The sequence below is a fragment of the Barbus barbus genome (genome assembly GCF_936440315.1).
Source record: "Barbus barbus genome assembly, chromosome: 33".
Taxonomy (NCBI): domain Eukaryota; kingdom Metazoa; phylum Chordata; class Actinopteri; order Cypriniformes; family Cyprinidae; genus Barbus; species Barbus barbus.
In genome coordinates this window covers 4,769,107-4,792,948 of record NC_136761.1, presented here as the reverse complement: position 1 = coordinate 4,792,948, position 23,842 = coordinate 4,769,107, and the positions used below count along the sequence as shown (strand labels likewise).

At 40.9% G+C, this 23,842-nt stretch overlaps 1 protein-coding gene across 2 annotated transcripts in view; it reads right to left on the bottom strand.

The window, feature by feature from the left end:
• The window catches only part of limch1b (LIM and calponin homology domains 1b), a 265,697-nt gene that overhangs the window by 116,743 nt on the left and 125,112 nt on the right, over nucleotides 1-23,842 (bottom strand). Inside the window, exons 1-2 of one of the 2 annotated variants that reach the window (XM_079391188.1) lie at nucleotides 12,307-12,444; nucleotides 12,022-12,125 (exon numbers count right to left, since the gene is read on the bottom strand). Coding sequence is in view for 1 of the 2 variants with exons in the window: in XM_079391189.1 (XP_079247315.1) it covers nucleotides 12,022-12,125 (104 nt within the window). In the remaining variant the exon portion in view is untranslated. Of the gene's footprint in view, nucleotides 1-12,021; nucleotides 12,126-12,306; nucleotides 12,445-23,842 lie in introns of those variants that run through there. The other variant, XM_079391189.1, reaches the window with a different exon arrangement.

Genomic DNA, 23,842 nt, shown 5'->3' with positions numbered 1-23,842 from the left:
GAAAGCACTGCCAAGCATCAATGGTAGAAGGCTTGGCCCCATAGATTCGTGCTGTTGTACATTCACAAGACACTATTTGCAAGAGGCTATGGATCCAATATGTTTTCCCACACATATGCGGTGTAAACCAGTTCTGTATTATGGTCTTCTTCGCAGCTGTAAAACCAGCAAACAACATTCTCTTTTGCATCGAACTTATACAGAGACCAGAATCATCATTAAGAAGACACAAACTTGGGTTAACGGACCAATCAATTTTCAGTAAGGATGATAAAACCAGGTTTACATGTGTCCATAGACTGCTAGTGATAGGACATTCCCAAAACATATGCAGAAAAGTACCTGATGATGTAGTATTACATATATGGCAGTTGAAATTTGATTGTAGTTTCATTTTGAATCTTTTGTAAGGAGTTATGTACGCTCTATGAATGACTTTGAAGTGAATAAGACGATGCGCCAGATTTTTAGATGTTAAACTGAGATTAGACCACACCCTCTCCCAGTCGACAGATAAATTAAGGTCAGATAATTCCCTATTCCAAATAGTTTTAATAGAAAGAGGTTTTATAATGCAATCAAGAATCTTATTATATATTAAGGAAGCAGATGGCCGACCAGCAGATGGTGCAATCCAGTCCTGCATAGGATGAGAGGAAACGGGAGAAGACCAAGGAACGCCATACGCTTTGAGAGCGGAACGTAATTGAAGAAAGACAAAATATGCAGATGCTGGAAGACAAAATTTGGTTCTTAACGTCTGAAATGAACATAGGCCCAGGTTATCATATATATCACCGCACGTGTTTACACCTAAAGAAGACCAAGAGGGTTGGACAAATGGGCGATTTCCGCATACGAAATTAAAATTGTGCCATAAAGGTGTACTATTACAAAATTTGAAGGGTCCTCCAATCCGACGTTCAACCGTTTTCCAGATTTTAATAGAATTGGCCACAACCGGACCAAATTTATAATTATCCCCTTTTTTCCCTGTGCCAGTAAATAAAATATCTTGGAGTCTATTTGGTTTAACCTTGTCAGCTTCAATCACTCTCCAAGAAACTGTAGATTGAGGATCAACCCAAGTATGAAGAGCCTTAAGCTGGAACGACCAATAATACAGTTCAAAATTTGGTACAGCCAGTCCTCCTGCGCTATTAGGATGCTGTAATGTGGTAAGTTTAATTCTGGGGCATTTATCATTCCAGATAAATTTCGTAATTATGGAGTTGATCTCCTTAAAGTAACCTGGAGGGGGAGAAAGCGGTAGCATAGAGAAAAAAAAATTAAATCGAGGTAGCAAATTCATCTTAACAGTGGAGATTCTTCCTTGGAGGGAAACGTTAAGATTCTTCCATCTTTGAATGTCATTCTTGACCTTAACTAAAATATTATTAAAATTGTCCCTGGCAATCTTATGAATGTTTTTATATATGGTAACGCCCAGATAGGTGAAAGAGTCCTTAATAGGGATGAATGAGGGAATAGAAGAATTAACTTTAATATTGTTAATTGGCATTAAAGCAGATTTGCTCCAATTTATTTTATATCCTGATAAGCTACTAAAATTATCAAATTCCTTAATTATATTAGGGACTGAAACATCAAAGTGGTCTAAATATAGAATAATATCATCAGCGTATAACGAAATACTATGATTATGATCATGAATCTTAATCGATACTTCAGACTTCCTGATGGCTTGTGCTAAGGGTTCAAGAGATAAACAAAACAGTAGTAAAGGGAATGGGGGGGAAATAACATTACCAGTTATGACTGATGCTGCAGGTGAGTGGTATAATGTCTTAATCATAGAAATGAAGTGTTCACCGAAGCCGAAACATTGCAAAACTGCCCACATATAATTCCACTCTAGCCTGTCAAAGGCTTTTTCTGCATCAAGTGAAAAGACTGCACAAGGGGTTGGGTGAGAGTCTGCAAAGTCAAGAATATGAAGGAGTCGACGCATATTATCAGATGCATTACGCCCCTTGATGAAACCAGTTTGGTCCTCCTTGATCAGACTATGAATTACCTTCTCCATACGGGAAGCAAAAACTTTAGCATAAATTTTTAGATCACATGAGATAAGCGAAATTGGTCTGTAGTTGGAACAATCTAATGGATCTTTCCCTTTTTTAAGAAGTAATGAAATCAGTGATGTTTTTTGATCTCTATGAAATACCCCATGTTCATTTGCAAAATTAAATGAATTAAGCATAAGTGTCCCTACCAAATCCCAAATTTCTAAATATAATTCCGGGGGGAGACCATCTAGGCCCGGCGATTTGCCCTTCTGAAGGCTTTTTAAAGAGACATGGAGTTCCTCCAAACTTAATGGGGCCTCCAAAGATTCTTTATCCATCTGTGAGATCCGAGGCAGTTGCAATTTATCTAAATACTGCTTACAGATGGATTCATCAAAATCTGTTTCGGCTTTATATAGATTTGTGTAGAAACCTTTAAATATTTCATTAATTGCCACAGGGTTTGTGGTGACCTGATCATCCGATGATTTTATTGCGCTAATATATGCCTTAGACTCGCATTCTCTCAACCTAAGAGCCAATAAATGACTAGGTCTCTCCGATTCAAAATAATATTTTTGCCTAGTCCTATGTAAAATAAATTCCGCCTTTGATTGTGAAAGCAAATCATATTCTTCTTTTAAAGAGGACAACTGTGTAGCCTGTTGCTCAGTAAAATGTTGTTTTTGTAGGTTTTGTAATGATTGGATTTTATTTTCTAATTGTGTAAACTGGCGGGTTTTCGCTTTGGCAAGAGTAGAAGAGAAAGATATACAGAAACCTCGTATAGCGCACTTAGTCGTCTCCCACAGTTTTTGAGGATCCACACCAGAGGGCATATTAATTTCAAGAAACTCCTTAATATATTCTTTTAAAGAAGTAATGAAAGTCTGATTACTTAATAATGATATGTTAAAGCGCCATCTAGGGGACTTGGCTTTAACATCGGAAAGAGGAACACTGCATAGCACAGCAGAGTGATCAGATAATAAAATTGGTAATATAGAGATGGAGGAATCAGACGAAATTAAAGATGGGCTGAGAAATATGTAGTCTATCCTAGAGAAAGTCTTGTGTCTATTAGAGAAAAAAGTGAAGTCCTTAGATTTAGTATTCTGAATTCTCCAAAGATCGATTACGTTAAGCTCAGTGATAAATTTATTCAGTAATTTAGAGGATGGATTGGCTGTTGTATCAGATTGAGATTTATCTAAAGCGGGATTTATGACAGCATTGAAATCCCCACCCACCACTAGAGGGCAATCAATCTGCTCAAGCAGAGTTTTGGAGATCTGTGAAAGGAATGCACTGTCTGTCTTATTCGGACCATAAATAGAGACCAAGGCTAACCTATTATTATATATTTTGCATCGGATAAAAACAAATCTACCCTTCTCATCACTACCAAGGTGTTCAATTGTTAAATTTAACTTCCGGTTAACAAGAATAAGCACCCCCTTAGTTTTATTTTGAGCGCAGGAAAAAGCTGCTAATTTGTAATACTTATTCTGGAAACGTGCCACGTCGGATTGCTTTAAATGTGTCTCTTGAATTAGGGCACAGGAAATAGATTTACGATGTAAATATTCTAACACACGAGTTCGTTTAACGGCAGAATTTAAACCATTCACATTTAGTGATAAAATATTTAGAGTATGCATTGAATATATAGCGTGTAAACGTTGACGTGTATTTTAGATACCAAACCTCCTAGATGAAAAATCCCTTTAGAAATAAGGTAAAATAAATTAAAGTATAAATGTCTGTTGTAAAAAGTAAAAACCACATAAAAACATGAACAACCGACAACCTTAAACAAGGAACAACTCAGACCGCACATTACCGAGAACATAGGTCTGACTGAGCAACAAAAAATAGTGATGGTTCGTGACCGATCCACTCCAACGCAGGACATGTCTCCCAAAAAGCTCGTACTGCCAGAAAAAAATATTTTAAATTAAACCAACTCTCCATTAGTCCCCTCCAAAAAAAAAAGGGGTGTCAGTCTTGCCAGCAATGAGATCGTTGTACCGGATATATAGGAAACAATATCTCAGTAGTAGAGTGAAGAGAAGAAAAAAGCAAAACCAAGTTTAGTCAGCGTCCATGTCCGTTCTGCCATCATCCGCTCCTAAGCCGCTGGGACCATGTTCATCCCGACCATCAAACTCCTCCCGCCGGGCTGGAGAAACAGCGGCCGCCGTTCCCCCTCGCAGAGCCGCGGCATACGTCTTCTGCTGGGACAGGGAGCTAATAAAATCCTCCGCTTCCTGAGGGGAATCGAAGCTTTTCTGTTCCCCCTTGTGCCGTAGTTTGATTACGGCCGGATAGATGAGGAAGGGCTGGAGACCAAGCGCCGTCATCTTCTTCAAAACCGGACCAAATGCCTTTCTCCTGATCACTGTAGCTGGACTAAAGTCGGGAAAAAATAGCAGTGTGACATTGTTTTGTGCGCATTTCACCGGATAAGCCTTTCGAGCACCCTTCAGGATATCTGATCTGTCATGCCATCTCAGTACACGGAAGATGAGAGTGCGCGGCCGGTCGGAGCCCCTCCCTCCGTCATATACGCGATGTGCCCGGTCGATCTCAATGTCACGGCCCTTCAAGGAAGGAATCTACTTAGAAATAATATCTCTGAGGAAACCAGCCGCGTCGGATCCCTCAGCCCCCTCTGGCAGCCCCACCAGTCGTACGTTGTTCCTCCTGCACCTGTCCTCCATATCCGTCACCTTCTCGGTGAGTCGCTCCATCTGATTTCTTAAGCCCGTGACTGTCCTCCTATCCTCACGTGCAGCTGCTTGAACAGAATCTACGCGGTCACGTGTCTGCTTCGCCGTGGTAGTTATGGTCTCAAACTCCTCTCTTAGCTCTTTAACAGACTTGTTGGTCGCTTGTATGTCTTCACGCAGTTCGCGTAATGCTGGAATCAGCACAGAGTCCATCGCCTCTCTTACTGCCAAATTCACAACCGAATTCAACGTGTTTTGTTGCTTTTTAAAAGCTAGTTCGATGCGGCTAGCAATAGCCTCGTCGAGGTCTTCTCTGGAGATGGCGGAATCTCTGAATTCTTTCTTCATTGGCGATTGCTCAATCTCTCTTTTCCGATCCCCTTTGTCTGCCTTAGCACTCATGACAGGTCCAATGCAGAGTGGTTCAAATTTTACTGACAGGATTATACAAATTATGGCAAAGTGAGCAGAGCGAAAGATTCAAGCCTGCATCGCCGTCGAAGGGTCACGTGATCCCCCCTATTGAAGCTTTTCTGAAGAAAGTCTTCAATGTCAAGTGATGTTGAGAGAAACAGCTCTAATTCTGCTGTGCCATAAGCGCTACCTACTGTCAGAGAGTGGATTTTCAGAAAGTTAAATTTTTAATGGCCTGTTTGCCATTTTTGACAGTTCAAAAATTGGACCATATTTGTATGCACTGTTGTAAATTTTAACCAGCTGATAGAATGTAAAGTTTATCATTTTATAAAACTTTTTTCAAAACTTTGTTAAGTCACCTTTATTTATATAGCACTTTATACAATACAGATTGTAGCAGCTTTACAGTGTTAAACAGGAAAATCGTGGATTAATATTCATGCTTGGTATGTATGAGTTTGAAAATTCATGCTTTAAATGTTTCTTCCAATCAATTATTTGCCAAATGCATCGTAGTCTTGTTATAGAAATCATGTTCAAAAAGTATACTTTGCAAGAGCCTGTAAAGTTCGGACCTCTGACTGAACAGATAACAACGATTTATTAGTGGGGTGGAGAAACAAAGCAATACCCCAAGCAAGGACAGTATCTAATTGGTCAAGACGTCCAGATGGGACGGTCTGAAAGCTGAGTTTAAAAACTCAGCACACCATCAAACTTCCTCTTTCTCTTCTTCGTAAAAATGCTCTCTTACTCTTACTCTCTTACGCCCTCTTCTTCTCGTTTGCCACCGCGTGCTGCTCTTTGAGCGTGCTCTGTCCCACGTGCCAGCTGCTATCACGATGGAAAGAAAACCAACTTAATCTCGTTACATCCTTTTATTTTTATTCTTTTACTTTAGTTTCTTTTCTTTCAGTTTCGTGTTCTAATGTGTTTACTACAAAGTCCAGCTCCGACTGCACTCAAACTTCGACCAGACCAACTCCGCATCCTCAGCCAACGCCCAAGACATCATTTCAAAGACTACTGAACCCTCAACCAATCAGACACTTCGGGGGAACCCCTATCTGCAACGACGACACAAAGGAAACCCCTTAAAACAGGCAATGCAAGCAAGTAACGCCTCCGAGTTCTAAATGAATTGGTGTCTTTATTATAAATTTTAGCCTCATTGAGAAATTCAAAGCAGGGTTAAATAAATGATTGATGGTTGTTCAGGTCTATGCAATTGAACATATTGCTATAAACTTGGGATTTCACATTTCCATTCTCTTAAACTCATCCTTTCCTCACTTTCTCTCTTTCTGCAACGTGTGAATGTGTGAATGCTTGTGTTCATGTGTTAGGTTAGTTTATGTCTTAGGTTTATATAAATAAAATCGTATTTATATTGAAAAGAGAAGAATCTTGTGTTTTCTGCTCACAAGTTAATGTCTTAATCTGCCGATCTTGTTACTGTGCTATTTAATAGTGTTGTCACTATATATTGGATTTTAATATCCAGTGCAGAGTTTGTTATACGGCTCGTTCAGTGAATCGCCGTAATAGTGATTCTGTTCAAATCCCTATAAAATCATAAATGATTCCCTTTGAGCTAAATTAAACTATTTCTTTAAATTCCATATTAATATTACTTTTATTACGTTACAATAGTGCAAACAAAATTAAATTCTGCTGTAAAGCAGCTCTATAAAGAGGACAGTAGTAAACAGTCAATTTTCCAGTAAAAGTCAGTTCATTGTTGATTCAGTGATGCCATCAAGCTCATTTCTGTTCTCTTCTAATAGTGTCTGTGCAGTCAAGTTGACAATGATGGCAGAAGTTAACTGTCCCCAACTAAGCATGCCAATGTCATACCATCACCCTGTCTGGACGTTGCCTGTCTTGTTCTTTGACCTAGTTTCTGTCTCCCCTTTGATTACGTTAGTTAGTTCACCTGTGTCTTGTTAATTATCCTCATTTGCCTGTGTATTTAAGTTCCTTTCTGTTCAGTTTGAGTTGGTTGGTTATTGTTTGAACATCACATTGACGGTTTGTGGATTACCTATTCTTCTGAATTTTGTGAAATACCCTATTGAAATCTTTCTTTTTTGTGCACTTGTATTCTATGTAGCAGCAGCGTGAAAGAATAAGCGACCTCAAAAAGAGACAGTACCCATTGCGTTTAACCCGTTTATTTTCCATATTTGCCAGTGTTTTGTTTTCTTTCATGGATCACTTCTCCGCCATCAACCTGCTCTGCCTGGAGCAGTGGAACCGTTCACACAGTCCCATTCCCAACCCAAAACCCAGCCAAAAATCACCCCGTTGAGCGGAGCATCAGCCAGAGCCCACTGTAGACGGAGAGCCAAAGCCCGCCATGACCGACGAGCCATTGCCAGAGAGATTGACAGAGCTGAGGATCGCTCCGGAGCCAGAGCCTAACCGATTGTCTGACCAGGTGCAAGAACCGGCAACAACGCACGCAACGGTGGATGAAACAGTAGAGAGCAGGGGCGTGGAGGAAAGCCCCGCCCACTGCACCACCACTGAGGTTGAGCTAAGGCTGGATTCAGAGGATCTAATAGACTTTTATTCCGATATACCCAGACTCCTGTCTTCTTCTGAACTTTCTGTAAGTCCTGAATTGACGATGGAGGTCTGCAATGAACTGTTGTCTACCCAGAACTGTCTGTCTATCCTGCCACGACAACAGAGATCATTCCCCTGTCCCTAGCATTCCTGGGTCTCCAAGTCTCAATCAGTGTTGTGGCTGGAGGATCCCTTGTCTCCGCCTCTGAGTCCCGGACTCCACGTTGGCCCTTCAACCCAGTGGCTCCACCATGACTCCTAGCTCCCTCCTCTCTGCCATGGCCCGTCAGTCCATCAGCTCCGCCAGGCTCCCTCGTCCCTCCGGCTCTGTCTTGATTGATTCTTGACCTGCCCTTGCTTCGGGTCTACACTCCTCTGTCTTCGCCTTGTCCCTCTGGCTCCGTTGGGCTCCTCCCTCCCTCTAGCTTCACCTTGGTCTTCTGTCACTCCGGCTTCACCACGGCCTTCCAGATGCCTGCCGGATCCTCCCTGTCGCCCTGGCTATATGGTTCGCCGTTGTCACCTTGGGCTCCTCTCCCACCTGCTCCGCAGCCATCAGTAGGCCCCCTGGAGTCGTTAGCCTTTCCTCCACTATGGCTCCTCCCTCCATCGGCTCAACCATGGGTCGTATTCCTGGCTGGACTCTGGAGCATTTCCCATCTCCTGCTGCTCCGGGCTCCTCCCTCCATCTATTCCACCCTGGCTCATCCCTTCGTCATCGCCGCCCTGGTTGTCTGCCTGCCTCTCTGCCAGCCCTTTGGCATCCCTTGTTGCCATCCCTCTGCCATCTCCTCACCCTTTTCTTTTATGTGGTGTGAGATCACACCCCCCAGGAGGGGGGAGATCTTTCACACCATCACCCTGTTTGGACTTTGGTTGCCTGTCTTGTTCTTTGACCTGGTTTCTGTCTCCCCTTTGATTACGTTAGTTAGTTCACCGGTGTCTTGTTAATTATCCTCATTTGCTTGTGTGTTTAAGCTCCTGTCTGTTCAGTTTAAGTTGGTCGGTTATTGTTTGAACATTGCTTTGACGGTTTGTGGATTACCTATTCTTCTGAGTTTTGTGGAATAAATAACCTATTGGAATATCTCTTCTTTGTGCGCTCGTCTTCTATGTAGCAGCAGTGTGACAGACAAAGGCGACAGTGGCAAGGAAATAAAACACCATTGGTGATAGAAACGGAGAAAAAAAAACTTGTAAGAAACAAGACTCAGTCTGTACAACATTTGAACTTCTTGTACATGTGAGTAGATAAAATGTTATGTTGTAAGTCACTTAGTCAACATTTTTGTTCATTTAAAATCCTGAAAATGTTACTGTTGTTATTTTAATATTTATGGAAACAAAGTACATAGTGCTGCTAATTTTATTGGTTGTTTTGTTTTTAAATGTAAAACTTGGTGAAATGAAATCAGTGTGTTCGTCTAGAGTTACTTGACTGTAGCCCTGTTCCCTGAAAAAGCGGGAATGAGATGCAGCATATCAAATGCTTATGGGGTCTGGATGCGATGGCCCATATGTAGCACAGATGGGGTCTTTACGCATTTCCCCCGATCGCTCTGCTTCTGGGAGTCCTGGCCAAGGTCCGTCGACAGGGGTCTTGCCTCTTACTGATAGCGCCCCGTTGGCCGACCAGAGTATGGTTCTCAGATCTAATATCCTAGACAGCTCGCCATGGGCGATTCCGGTCAGGAGAGATCTCCTATCTCAGGCACAGGGGACAGAATTTCATCCCCGGCCCGAGCTCTGGAACCTTCATGTCTGGCCCCTGAGGGGGACCAACTAAGAGATGCTGGGCTTCCAGCCGACGTAGTTGAAGCTATTCTAAGTGCTAGGGCTCCCTCCACTAGAAGAAGTTATGCCCTCAGATGGCGCATTTTCGAAAATTGGTGTATGGCACACCATGCAGACACAGCTCACTGCCAAGTTGTTTCAGTGCTGGAGTTCCTGCAAGAGAAACTGTCCTCAGGCACGTGTCCTGGTACTCTCAGTGTCTATGTGGCTGCCATTTCAGTTTGCCATGTTCTGATCAATGGGGTTTCTGTGGGAAAGCACCCTCTAGTTGCCCACGAGAGCGAGAGTCCCTTCATGGGACTTTGTGCTCGAGGGTCATTGTGCTCAAGGGTCTGGTTGGGGCCCCTTTCGAACCACTGGAGTCAGTGAATGTCAGGTTTCTGAGTCTAAAGATGTTTTTTTTTTAATGGCCATTACTTCTCTGAAGAGAATTGGGGATTTGCAGGCTCCGTCAGTCTCGCCATCCTGCCTAGACTTTGCCCCTGGGCTGGTCAAAGCTATTTTGCAACCTCACCCTAATTATCTTTAATCTATAAATCTTTAATCTAATTATCTATAAGTTCCATTCTTGACCATAAATACCTTTCTTGAAGCCTTCTGCCCTCTGCCGTTCACGACACCGGAGCAAGAAAGACTTCACTTACTTTGTCCAGTACGTGCTTTTCAGATCTACGTCCCCCACATTAGCCAGTGGCGTAACTCGGAGCAGCTTTTCATATGTTATGGGGGCCGCAACCGGGGTGTGGCTGCCACTAAGCATACTATGTCACATTGGATGAGGGATGATATTGCCATAGCCTACGAGGGCCGTGGTCAAGCTTCGCCTCTAGGAGTTAGGGTCCATTCAACCAGGGGGGTTGCATCTTCAACGGCTTTAGCAAGAGGTTTCCCATTGCAGCAAGTGTGTGATGTGGCAGGCTGGTCCTCTCCGCAGACATTTGTCAGATTCTATAGTTTGGATGTCCATGTTACTCCGGGCTCGCATGTCCTTAAGTGAACATCGTAGAGTAGAGGAGAACTGGCCCCCGACTGAGCCTGGTTTCTCCCAAGGTTTTTTTCTCCATTCTGTCTCTGATGGAGTTTTGGTTCCTTGCCGCTGTCGCCTCTGGCTTGCTTAGTTGGGGACAATTCATTTCCAGCGATATCGTCGACCTGATTGCAATTCTTTTTTCATTTTACACTATTGACACACTATTTCCTTTTTTTTTTTTGGATATTGTGCAGTTGCTTTGACACAATTTACATTGTTAAAAGCGCTATATAAATAAAGGTGACTTGACTTGACTTGACATCCTAGAGTCATGTCTGAGACCTCTTCAATGCCTGTGCGCACACACTACACAACCTTGAGGGGTCCAGACACTTCCAGTGCGGCGGCGTTGGTATTCTTGCTCCCATAAGCGTTTGATACGCAGTATCAAGAGTAGCTTTTGATTCATATTAATTCATATTTATTCCATGTTATTTTTACTAAATTACAAAAAAACTTGTAAAATTAACAGATAAATACTTTATATAGCATTGATTCTGTAATCCTATTATACTGTAGAGTCTTTAACATAAAAGTAGTAATACATTTTTAAAAAACATGAATAGAAATGTGAGAACCAACAGTGCACTCAGTAATCTGGTAAGTGTCACGGAGTCACCAGCCACGCCAGATCATGCAGCTCCCCCTACTCATTCACAGTCCCCAGAATTCTTATTCACTGTACCTGCCTAAATTAACCAAGTCACCCTTTATAAGCCCTCACTGTGTACTCCTATTTTGTCTGGTCTTGTTGTTACTTCCATGTAACTTACTTGGCTACCTACCCGCTCTACTTACTATCTCTGATATCTGACATATAGTCCAACAACCTCTTATTTTTGGACCAAAATAATAAAAATGAACCATTTAACCATTATCGTGCAGCCCTAATTAACAATGAGAAGTTATTGACAGATCTACAAAAAGCAGAAATGTCATTATTGAGCGAGTCAGTTGGACACAATTGGAGATAATTAACAGTGTAATGTAAAACAGCTCTAAAGAAGACAACAGTGCCAATTCATCTTAATTTGGTTTAAATTTGGTTATAATCTGATGGTGTTGGTGCGGTCATAAACAGTAGATGAATTTTGTGTAGTCATATCAAAGTGTATAAACCACTATATAATCTACAATGGTTAAAATATTCACGGAAGACAGATGTTATTCAAATAAATCTATACAGCAAACTCAACAGATTTTGTGAGGAAATCATAATAATACATCAGTTTTAATTTGAGTTTAATGTTTTTCCACTGGCAACCAAATTATTTGGAAATATTTATAGACTGAATATTTATCAACTGTTCAAGTAACATATTGCAATGTAAGAAATTAGAGCAAAAATACAGTGTTTCTAAGTAAACAAGAACATGGGCGTACACTCACACACACACACACACACACACATACACACAATGACAGTGTAATGAGTGGTTGATCTTACTTGTTAGAGCGTGCAGAGGTGTCTTGTAGATCTCCAGGATCAAATAGCTGAGAGCTCTTCAAACCTAACTCCAAACAGCCCTTCAGGAAGAACGCCACATTATCCTAAACACACACAAACACACATGTGAGTGAATCCTGCATGAACACAGTGCGAAGACTAACTACACACATACATTAAAGAAGGGGAGGCAAACTGACACTTTGGTTTTAGTCATCCACTGCCTGTGTCTCTCTCTCTTTCTCGCTCTTTCTGCCAGTTTATAATGTTAAACGCATACTTTACCTCAGGTGCAGGACTGCCTCTCTCTCCTTCAGGTGGCTCTGCGCCTTTTGTTGAAACGTGCAACCTGATCTCTGTTATTTGCTACTCTCTGGTTCCCAGCTCCAATGAAAGGCCCCTGATCCCTCCCTTCAGTTTCTCTCTCTCTCTCCAGCGGACCTGGAAGGGTGGCACAGTTTCCTGTCCCTAGTGATTGTTGTTCCTCTGTTGTTTTGGAGGGACACAACTTTTTGTCTCACGCCTATGTGTGAGAGTGAGAGAGAGATTGAGAAAAAGAGAGAGCTCTCCCCCTAGAACTGAACTGGCCCTTTGCTAACAATACACAATAATAACATATAAATAACAAGGCAACATTTCTATGTTGTTGCAATATACTATTACTATACTGTTGTTGCTAATATAAGTCTGCAGTACCGCTCATCAGTTTGAGTCAAGATATCATCAGCTGAACCCATAATTATTTTACTGATTTTATTAATTTCTTGCAACATATTCAATTCAGTGCATCCAAAGTTCTGAAACAACATTTAAAAATATGTAATTTTTCTTTTTCTTTTTTTTACATTTTAAAATAAAGAATTATTATCTACAATTAATAATAAATATTTCAGATTATGGAGTTTTTCTAATCAAGTGACTATCAAATAAGTAAACTGATCGTGTGACTTTTTCTCCAGATGGTCAAATGCTCTATGGATCAGTCACAAATCACACACAAGAACATGATCATCAGGTTTTGTTCATATCAACTCGATTGTTGCTGTCATCACGACAAAAGAAAATATGAAAAACTTTATTTTACAGTACAACTTTAAAATTGCAATACTAATATTTACGGATGTCTTAATTTTCAGATTTTAAACCATCAAGCTTTTATTTTAGTAGAAAACCACAGGGAGCCCTTAAAGATTCTCTTTTGGTGACAACAGCTCATAAGTACTTCTCGTTTTAATTATGGGAAGAAGGTTTGCACATGTAGCATTTTCAAAAGCACCTGCACCCCTGCAGTTCCATGACAAATCTCCAAATGTTTGCTAAACCCCAGTTGGGACTCAGGAGACCCTCTATCAAACCCTAAGACCCAAGTAAATGTACTTCACCTCAAAAGCCTATAAAGGTTCCTTCATTTTATCAATATGACTTAAGACAATGACAATTCAAACATTTTCTTCATTTTTCTTAATTTCTTTATTGTCGCCACCCCAAAATACTCTATTATGTATACAAAGTACATAATACTGACTTACACTAGCTGTGACATACCACCCCCTGCTGATCAGGAGGTCATGGCGCAGAACAGCTTATTACAAGATTTTCACCTTTGGGTTTAAACTGAATACGCAGTTAGGTTCTGTACAAAAGAAAATGTTTCACTTCCCTTTCACTTCACTTCTTTGCCCAACAGGAAAAAAAAAAGACTTGAAAATGTTGACATATTTCAAAAACATCAGACAGACCCATTGATTAACGAACACAGATCCCTGCACTACTAATGCCTTTAATCTTTAGGGATCTAGGAATCACCTTAGTCTTGCAAATTCAGACATTTCACTATCAGCATAAGATTTTTTTATAAGATTTTTAGTTTTTGTGAAAAACTGTATGTTAACCTGTAGGTTAAACTATAAATCATGTAATTATATATTTTAAAAATGTTACTATAAACATTGCCCTACCCCACTCATACATTGTTCATTTTATTTGTGCAGGTCTAAAAAAAGGTCATAAAAAGCCTTAAATTTATGTATTTTCTGTATTAATCTGTATTTTGTCTCATATTCATCTTTTAATCATATTTGTAAATGCCTTGACTCCACAGCCAACAGAGCAATTTTGTCTTTACTGTTCCAATACAGGGCACTGTATATATATATATATATATATATATATTGTGACGAGTCGGCTGCCTCCCCCCTGTCTATCATCACCACCCCGTCCCGTATTCGCCGCCCTTCACCAGGCTCCCGACGGGAGTGGGTGTGTGAGAGAGGAGGGGCGCTGAAACAGCCAGGGCTGGCGGCGTGTGATGAGGCGCACCTGACGTGAATAGAGCCTCATCACCGCCGCCGTTTAAACGCCGAGCGCGCCTCTCCTCGGGAGACCGGTCTCTCCCCCGTGCATGCACGCTGGTGTCCTCGTGGGTCCAGGAAGGGAGCGTCGAGGAGGACTGCCGCACCCGTTAGGCGGCTGACGGGCCAGGATGCCGGGCCGCCGAATCCCCCAGAAGCGCCGGGATTCCGAAGATGGACGAAGCCGCGCAAGAGACGCCGCCGCCACTCGCTCCCGGCCCCGAGAGGGGAGCGCGTGCGGCCACCGGACTCCGCCCCTTCCCTGGACCCTTCCCTCCTGAACACTGCCCTCCTTCACGAGCCCCGCAGCACGACGAGGACACCAGATCCCTGTTTATTTTGGACACTTTTCCCCCTTTGGACACGTTATTTTACCCCTTATTGTTTAATAAAAACCTCTCCGAGGCTTGACGCCACGCCCACTGTGTCTGTCGTTGGCTCCTCCCGCCACAATATATATATATATATATATATATATATATATATGGACCACAAAACCAGTCTTAAGATTTAGCCAAAAATATATTGTATGGGTCAAAATTATTGATTTTTATTTTATGCTAAAAATCATTAGGATGTAAAGATCATGTTTCATAAAGATATTTTGTAAATTTCCTACCCTAAATATATTAAAACTTAATTTCTGATTAGTAATATGCATTGCTAAGCACTTCATTTGGACAACTTTAAAGGCGATTTTCTCAATATTTAGATTTTTTTTTTTTGCACCCTCAGATTCCAGATATTCAAATAGTTGTATCTTGGCCAAATATTTTCCATACATCAATCCATTGACCCTTATGACTGGTTTTATGGACCAGGGTCATATTTTATTAAATTGTGGCCATATTGTACTTTCATTCACTTGTGTTTTATTTTAAATAGAACTAATTCATACAGTGTGGCCACGTAGTGGGAATACATTAATTCATGCCCATGATTTAATTAAAACAAGATAACAAATGAATAAAACAAAGGAACCAATTTTTAATTTTGTGGGATAAATATATAAATAATAAATATATATTTTTCTGCATGCAATGTGCAATGAATTAGTTCACGAACCGATTAATTAGCAGAAGTTCTAGCTCAACCATCAGCATGATGTCATAAATGACAGCTCTATGAATCAACATGGTTTGAATGACCATGACTTCCTAATTAATTTCTCCAATGATACATTGATAGTCAAGATGCAAATTATATCAATGTACAGCTGATAAAATTACTGAATTTCAAATGAAGTCCTATGTCCTTCGGCATTAGCTTAAAGGTGCCATAGAATGGAAAACGGTATTTACCTTGGCATAGTTGAATAATAACATGTTCTGTAGATGGAAATGACATACCGTGAGCCTCAAACACCATTCTTTCCTCCTTATGTAAATCTCGTGAATGCAAAAGACCACTGAAAAATAGGCGAATCAGAACATAACACCAACTTTGACGTTACAGTCGGGATCACTAATAGTTACGCCCCCAACATTTGCATATACCCGTCCATGTTCTAGGCCAGCCGGACCTGCACACCCGAATCATCAGAAGTTCTGCAGGTATTGTGAAGAAACGAGTGAGGACGTTGTTGTTATATGTCTGGGCTTTAGTTTTGTATTTTTCTGGTTTTTCTGTCTGTTCCTGAGTTCCCTTATTTGGTTTTAGTTCCCTGCTTGTTAATCAGTCACCTCGTCATGTCATTATTAGTTAATCCCCGTCACCTGTGTGTTACCTTAGTTACAGCCTATTTAAAGTCCCGTTTTGGTTTCAGTCGATGTTGGTTATTGTTAATGTTACATGTTCCTACTTTTATGTTAATAAACATGTCGTTTTTGGATTACCCTGTCTGCCCGAGTCTGTTCTGCCTGCCTGGAGGAAATCATAACAGTTGTAGAGCTTGGTCGAAAAAACAAGAACACATACACAGTTCATTAACAGGATGGCAACATTCCAGAAGAAATAATACTTTCACTATCTGTGGTCATAAAGTTAATTAACGACCAGCACCGCGCTCAAGCATCCTGCTCTGCTCTCCTTAACGCCTCACGAGACCCCTAAAACAAAGGGGCATATGTGTGGAAAAAATCTGGAATGTATTTAAAACAGGACTTCATGCTTATTTCTTATCACTTAAGCATAATTCAACCAGAAACACAACAAGACCTTGTCATTTGGAGAGACTCCGGCACAAACCCTCCCTGATTTCCTGACCATTAACGCAGTAATTCAATGATGTTATCACCTAGGAGAGACGGTTTTTACAACACACGTCCGAGCTAAAAAGATCTCCAGATGCGTGTCCAACACTCGTGACCCCCGGACAACCCCTCTCTCTCTCTCTCTCTCTCTCTCATGTGAACAATCATTTTCTTCTCTCTAACAGACAAAGGGACGGAATGCTTCGCTCAAGTATTTTAATAGGGACAAATTATACTAGTTTCTGTTATTGAAGCAATATACTCGAAAACAATATAGACAATATATTTACAACATATATTAAGGTTGTTTTCATGTCATTTATAAGCTTGCTGTGTAATTGGAATCTATGGTATTGTTGTAATCTTTTGATGTTTAACTTTCCCGATCACTATTGTTTAGTTTCACATGCTTGGTGTGATTATTTAGAATTAAGGATTGTTTCATCTATGGCTTAACCACGTAATAGATACAACTGATATATGTACTTTGGGTATGCAAAATACTTGGTGTTTGATTTCGAATGAAAGCTGATTTCATCAGCAGTAATCTGGTGTGGATGAGAATTGTTTTTTCTCATCAAGGTATGATTACAATACGAACAGAAATCTGCTGTCAATAAATTCTTCATGTGATAAAATAACTGAACAGATAATGTATGCACGAAAAAAAAAGCTGTGCAGGGCGGAAGAATCAGATTGGGTCAGTCGCCCGTGGGTGGATATCAAATCGCCCCGTTAAAGACAGACACCCAACTGTGTCTCGAGTTGGAGTTTTAAGTTTGTTGCTTGCGCGTGCTCTCTGCTTGCTCAGCACTCCCAGCCGTTAATATCATGGCCGAGCAGTGGCCAACGATCAGGACTCCCATAAAATTCCCAAGAAACTTTAACATCTAAAGCCTCAGAAACCGAGACAACTTCCTGAGAGCATCATCAAGTCAGAACGAAGCCAACCAACCACTGAAGAGTATTCCCGTGACGACGACCTACCAAGCTGCCAATCCACGCACGGTCTTCCCTTAACTTGGAAGGAAATTCCTAAATCTGCTGGAAACTGGTTGTATTTATATTTTAAGAGTAAAGATAGTACAGTTCCATGCGTGTAATTCCCTCATGTTAAAGTCAGAGCATTCTTGAAAACGAGCATTAGAGCCTAGAACTCTCTTCAGATCAAAACAATTCATTGCCTGCAACTTGTGTGTGTGTGTGTCTGTGTGTGTTTAAGTATTCTGTTTTGTGTTGTTTAGCTTAGTATTACGTTAGAGTAGTGGAATAAACTTTGATTCTATTAAGAAATCTCATGTCTGTTGCTATGTGATTTTTCAAGTCTGAAAATATTTGCCAAAGATCGCGTTACATACGCTCATGAATTTTGATAAAGAACTATTTGGTTTGTTTTATCGTTGGCCGCGAATAAGATAAACAAAATTGTTAAGAGATAACGTGCTGATTTTAATGGTTGCTGGACAAGTCGTTAATGAGGTATCGTTAAGAAGGTATAAGTTGGACGTTTTGATTAATATTGATTAATCATGTAAATATCAATATCGAATCTTAAGAATAGATTCCCCAAAAGCTAAATAAAATAAGGGCTAACCCTTTCCACAACGTGGAAATAAATGTTATGTTCCAGGCTGTGCAGGGGATGTGAAGTCCCTGCCACGTGTTCTGAGTTTGAGCTCCATCAAGTTAATTCTTTATCGTCTATTTTCTATCTTAAAATCAATTTTATACACCATAATTTTCATTTCTATAATGTGTGAATATATTCCCTATATCGCATTCTACAACAAAAACAATCAGAGCGCATTGTTATCACTAGTTTTATTTAGTTTTTCTGAGACCGCTATTAGCTTATAGCCTGTTAGCATCACCAGCGTGGTTGCCGGTAATCTCGCTTACACTTCTAATACTCATATTCATAGTAATATTCACACACATTACCATTGTTTCACTGTTACTTGCTTTAATGGCGGATTTGTGTCTACCTTTGAGTGCAGGTGAGGACACGTTCAAGCTGCATTCGGTGCAGAAGCAGAAGCATTCTGTGACCTGGTGAAGAAGCAGGCCCAGCTGAGAGAGTGGAGAGCCGTGATGGAAACATTCCAGGCTGACACTCAGAAGTCCGGGGTAAGTATACAGCGCGCTGCTAACACTCCCACCACTTCTACACCGTGCGTTTCTCTGCACAGGCCCCATACACCCAGGACACGATCTTCCCAGATGTCCTTCACTCCGGCGCCGGGACACGACGGATCCTAGTGTGCATCAGCAGCGGAAGACGCGAGCCAGGTCCCGGGCGATGACCTCTGCCCCTCCGCCAACTCAGGCCTTCGGGATCTCCACCCAGAACCACTTAGCTCCCCTCTGCGAGATGGAAAGCAACGCTGTGATCGTCAGAGACTCCATCGTCTGGCACGTCTGTGCTATGTTAGCTGAAGGTAAAGTGCACACTCACTGTTTCCCTGGTGCTCGTGTTCTCGATGTTTCTGTGCAAATACCTGTGATCCTGAAGGGCGACGAGAGCATCGGCGCTGTCGTGCTGCACGCGGGGGTTAACTACACCAAGCTGCGGCAGACGGAGACACTGAAGAGGGACTTCAGGAGCCTGATCGAGATGGCAGCACATCGCCCGCGACAACGATCATCGTGTCAGGACCGCTTCCCACGTATCAACGAGGACGCGAAAGGTTCAGTAGACTTTTTGCTTTAAAAGAATGGTTATTGTCATGTTGTAAAGAACAGAAACTGCTCTTTGTCAATAATAGGAATCTTTTCTGGGAGTGTCCTAGGCTTTTCTGCGCTGATGGCCTGCACCCTAGCAGAGTCGGGGCGGAACTCCTGTCAGACAACATCTCCAGGACGCTACGCTCCATATGACTAGTAAGCAAATTCTCAAATAACGTTAACTGCTATGATGACTTTTGTTCTACCTACTTAAATGATAGAAGAACTTGCGCTGTTCAATCTATAAAGACTGTGTCTGTTCCCTGAATAGTGAGGTCAAAATATAAATTTAATGCAGGATCTAGAAAAAATTTGATCGTGATTAAACCAGAAAAATGTATGTTAAATGAACAAAAACATTTTTTTAAAGTTTGGGCTCCTAAACATTAGGTCACTCACACCCAAAGCAGTTATTGTGTGCAATGATTAAGTGAAATGATCACAGATAACAGTTTTGAGGTATTCTGTTTGACTGAAACCTGGCTACAAAAACAGCATTCTTCCATCTTAGAAACACTGCCAAGGTACGAAACATGTTACCTGTTTCTGAAGCAGAAAAGATAATTCATACATTCATGACCTCTAGACTAGACTATTGTAATGCACTGCTTGCTGGTTGTCCTGCATCCTCAATAAACAAGCTACAGGTAATCCAAAATGCAGCGGTGAGAGTCCTTACCAGGTCAAGAAAATATGATCATATTACCCCAATTTTACGGTCTCTGCACTGGCTCCCTATTAAGGTCTGTATCAATTACAAAATATTATTACTTGCCTATAAGGCCCTAAATGGTTTAGCTCCTGCGTACCTAACTAGTCTTTTACCATGCTACAATCCAACCCGCTCCCTAAGGTCACAAAACTCTGGACTTTTGGTAGTACCTAGGATAGCAAAGTCCACTGAAGGAGGTAGAGCTTTTTCACATTTGGCTCCCAAACTCTGGAATAGCCTTCCTGATAACGTTCGGGGTTCAGACACACTCTCTCTGTTTAAATCTAGATTAAAGACATCTCTTTAGCCAAGCATTCACATAATGCATCAATCTTGTACAGCAGTTATATCTGATCAAACACACATTATTAGGGCCCGAGCACCGATGGTGTGAGGACCCAATTGGAATTGCTCCAAAATTGAGGGGCTAAACATGCTCCAAATTTTAATTAAACTCTTTGCACTCAGAACTGGCAAATATTTACATCTGATACGCCACCTGTAAAATTTAAACGGAGTGCGCCTTGACCTACGTTTTACATACATGCACGGAAATCGGTACATACGTGTAACACACCATTACCTACAAAAACGTCTCTTGGTACAACATCCAAAAACACAACAGGAAGTACATTTTTTTATTTCCTGTACGACTTTTGTGCAGTTTTTGCAATTTCCAGGCCTCATACTTTGACGAACTCCACCTACAGTTTTAATCAGATCGTCTTCAAATTTGCTAAGTGTCATCATAAGGCCTTTGTGATGTTAAATTGTGAAGATCTTGAGTTTTCGTTAAGGGGCGTGTCCCTGGAGGCCTGACAAAATTTGATGTTTTACCATGAAACAGGAAGTTGCTGTAACTCTGCTGCTGTAGCTTTCCTGTAGCTCAAATAGTGGAGCATGGCGCTAGCAACGCCAAGGTCATGGGTTCGATTCCCAGGGAAAGCAAGAGCTGATAAAAATGTAAAAACTGTAACTTGAATGCAATGTAAGTCGCTTGAATGCAATGTAAGTCACTTTGGATAAAAACATCTGCTAAATGCATAAATGTTAATGTAAACTCAGGCAAGCAATGTCCGATCTGCCCCAAACTTCACACGTTTGATAGGAGTTCAGTCCTGAACACATCTATATACTCATATTCAGTTATAGTCATAGTGCCACCTGCTGGCAACAGGAAGTGGCATGTTTAACACTATTATGGACTCCTAGAAACCTATTAAAAAGCATCAACAAGTGTTAAATAGGCTGGCAACATGCTAGCAACACTTAACTAAGTGCTAAAACATGCTATTAATGCAACGAAACAGGAATTTGCTGTAACTTAGCCATGCAGTGTCCAATCTGCCCCAATTTTAACAAGTTTGATAAGAGTCCTGTCCTGAACACATCTACATGCCCGTATTCGGTTATACTCATAGCACCACCTGCTGGCAACAGGAAGTGACATGTTTAACACTGTAATGGACTCCTATGAGCATATTAAAAAGCATCAACAAGTGTTAAATAGGCTGGCAACGTGCTACAAACATACTAAAACATGCTAGCAACACTTAGCTAAGTGCTAAAGAATGCTAATAATGCAGTGAAACAGGAAGTTGATGTAACTCAGGCATGCAGTGTTCAATCTGCCCCAAATTTAACAAGTTTGATGAGAGTCCTGTCCTGAACATTTCTACATGCCAAGATTCAGTTATAGTGATAGCGCCACCTTCTGGCAACAGGAAGTGGCATGTTTTAACACTGTGATGTACTATTAGCAACACAGTAAAATGTGATATTGTGTGCTAAACATGTTGGAAACATGCTCAAACATGCCAGCAACACTTACTAAGTGCTAAAGCATGCTATTAACGCCATCAAACAGGAAGTTGTTGTAACTCATGCATACAATGTCCAATCTACCTCAAACGGCACACGTTCCATGAGAGTCCTGTCCTGAACACATCTACATGCTCATATTCAGTTATAGTTATAGTTCCACCTAATGGGAACAGGAAGTGACATGTTTAACACTATGATGCACTATTAGCAATACAGTAAAATATGTCATTGTGTGCTAAACATGCTAGAACTATGCTCAAACATGCTAGCAACACTTACTAAGTGCTAAAGCATGCTATTAATACTATGAAACAGGAAGTTGTTGTAACCCATGCATACAATGCCCAATCTACCCCAAACTTCACACGTTTTATAAGTGTCCTGGCCTGAAGACATCTTAAGGCCAAAATTCAGTTATAATCAAACCGCCACCTGCTGGCAACAGTAAATGACTAGTTTTACACTAACTTAAACATGTAAGAGTCCTAGCCTGAAGACATCTACATGCCAATATTCAGTTATAATCATAGCGCCACCTGTTGGCAGCAGGAACTTTTAGCTACCTTAAAAGCCTATTGCTCAACGTTCCCTGTTTTCCTGCGAGGGCCCTTTCATCGCTGCTTACAGCTTTAATTATTCTTTAGCTTGGGTTGATCAAATCATTTTTGCTTGGATGGAAGAGCAGCTACGCTAATTATGTCTCTATTTGTTTCTCTGTTTCTACCATGGGATTAACATCCCGTGGTAACTAGGAATTACAGAAGCTTCACTCTGGATCCCACCCTTAAATGATCTGAGATGACCAAACACCTGAGAAGAGATTATGCCAACCCCTCAGAGGTCACAACCCTCAGACAATATACAGATTTTGCCATAAGTTAAATGTATTAATTTTCTACAATATATAAATATATTGTAGAAACTTAATATCCTGTAAAGCTGCTTTGCAACGACTGTATCGTAAAAAGCGCAATATAAATAAACCTGAATTGAATTGAATTGAAGGGCAGGGATGGGTTGGTGTCTGTATTCAGAAAGGCACGGAAAACAAATATCGCATTCTAATAAAATAACGCGAGCCACTAAAGGGACATGGTTACCTCCTTGCTAGCGGTAGCCTGTTACATTACAGTACATAAGATTTCACTTAGCTTAGAACACAACTGACAAGCATCTGATCTTGTAAAATGTGTGGTAAGTACTGCCGCTCCATAGTATAAACAGAGTACGTGCGATCTTGAATCTCGGAAGTGAAAGTGAAACTAAAAAGTGATTTCAATGCCCCGCATATTAATAGCGGCTACCTGATGCCCACATTTTATATACAGTATAAATACCCAACGATATAACTACGAGGGAAAGTATTGAAATATATATTTTCCCTGTGTTTACTTCCTGCTGTGTGAGCTACTAAAATGAGCCACACTGTGAAACAGCCAATCAGAGCAGAGCTCAACTTTGAGCCGCACTGTGAAAGAGCCAATCAGAGCTCAACATTATTATTCATGACCCATCCAAATAAGGTAATAACAGACCATTTCATTCTAGGGAGAAATCCTAGAGTTTTAAATGAACATGTAAAACCGTTTCTGGAGATTTTTTTGCCCTTACCTAAGCCACATACATTCTATGTAGATATCAGAGAACAATTTAAAATATTGTATCAATGCATTCTTTGGCACCTTTAAATATATCTATGCTGGTATATTTTTAAGTGATTTGGGCTCTGTACTGCATTGCCCTGTGTATGGGAGACTATGAGACAAATATTACTAACATCATTGATATATTAAATTAGACAGTCAAACATAGAATAACTGACCATTTGAAATAACAAATAATGTACAATGTTCAACTATTATAGTTAATATTTCCAGTCCTCCTTAGCAGTAAGAAGCCTGCCAAAGTCATGAAAAACAATGCTAAACAATTACTCCTCCTGCAACATTACAGTTGCATTCTGCTGGCATGTGCCAAACTCAGATTTATCCATTAGATGAAGACAGCAATGCCAGATG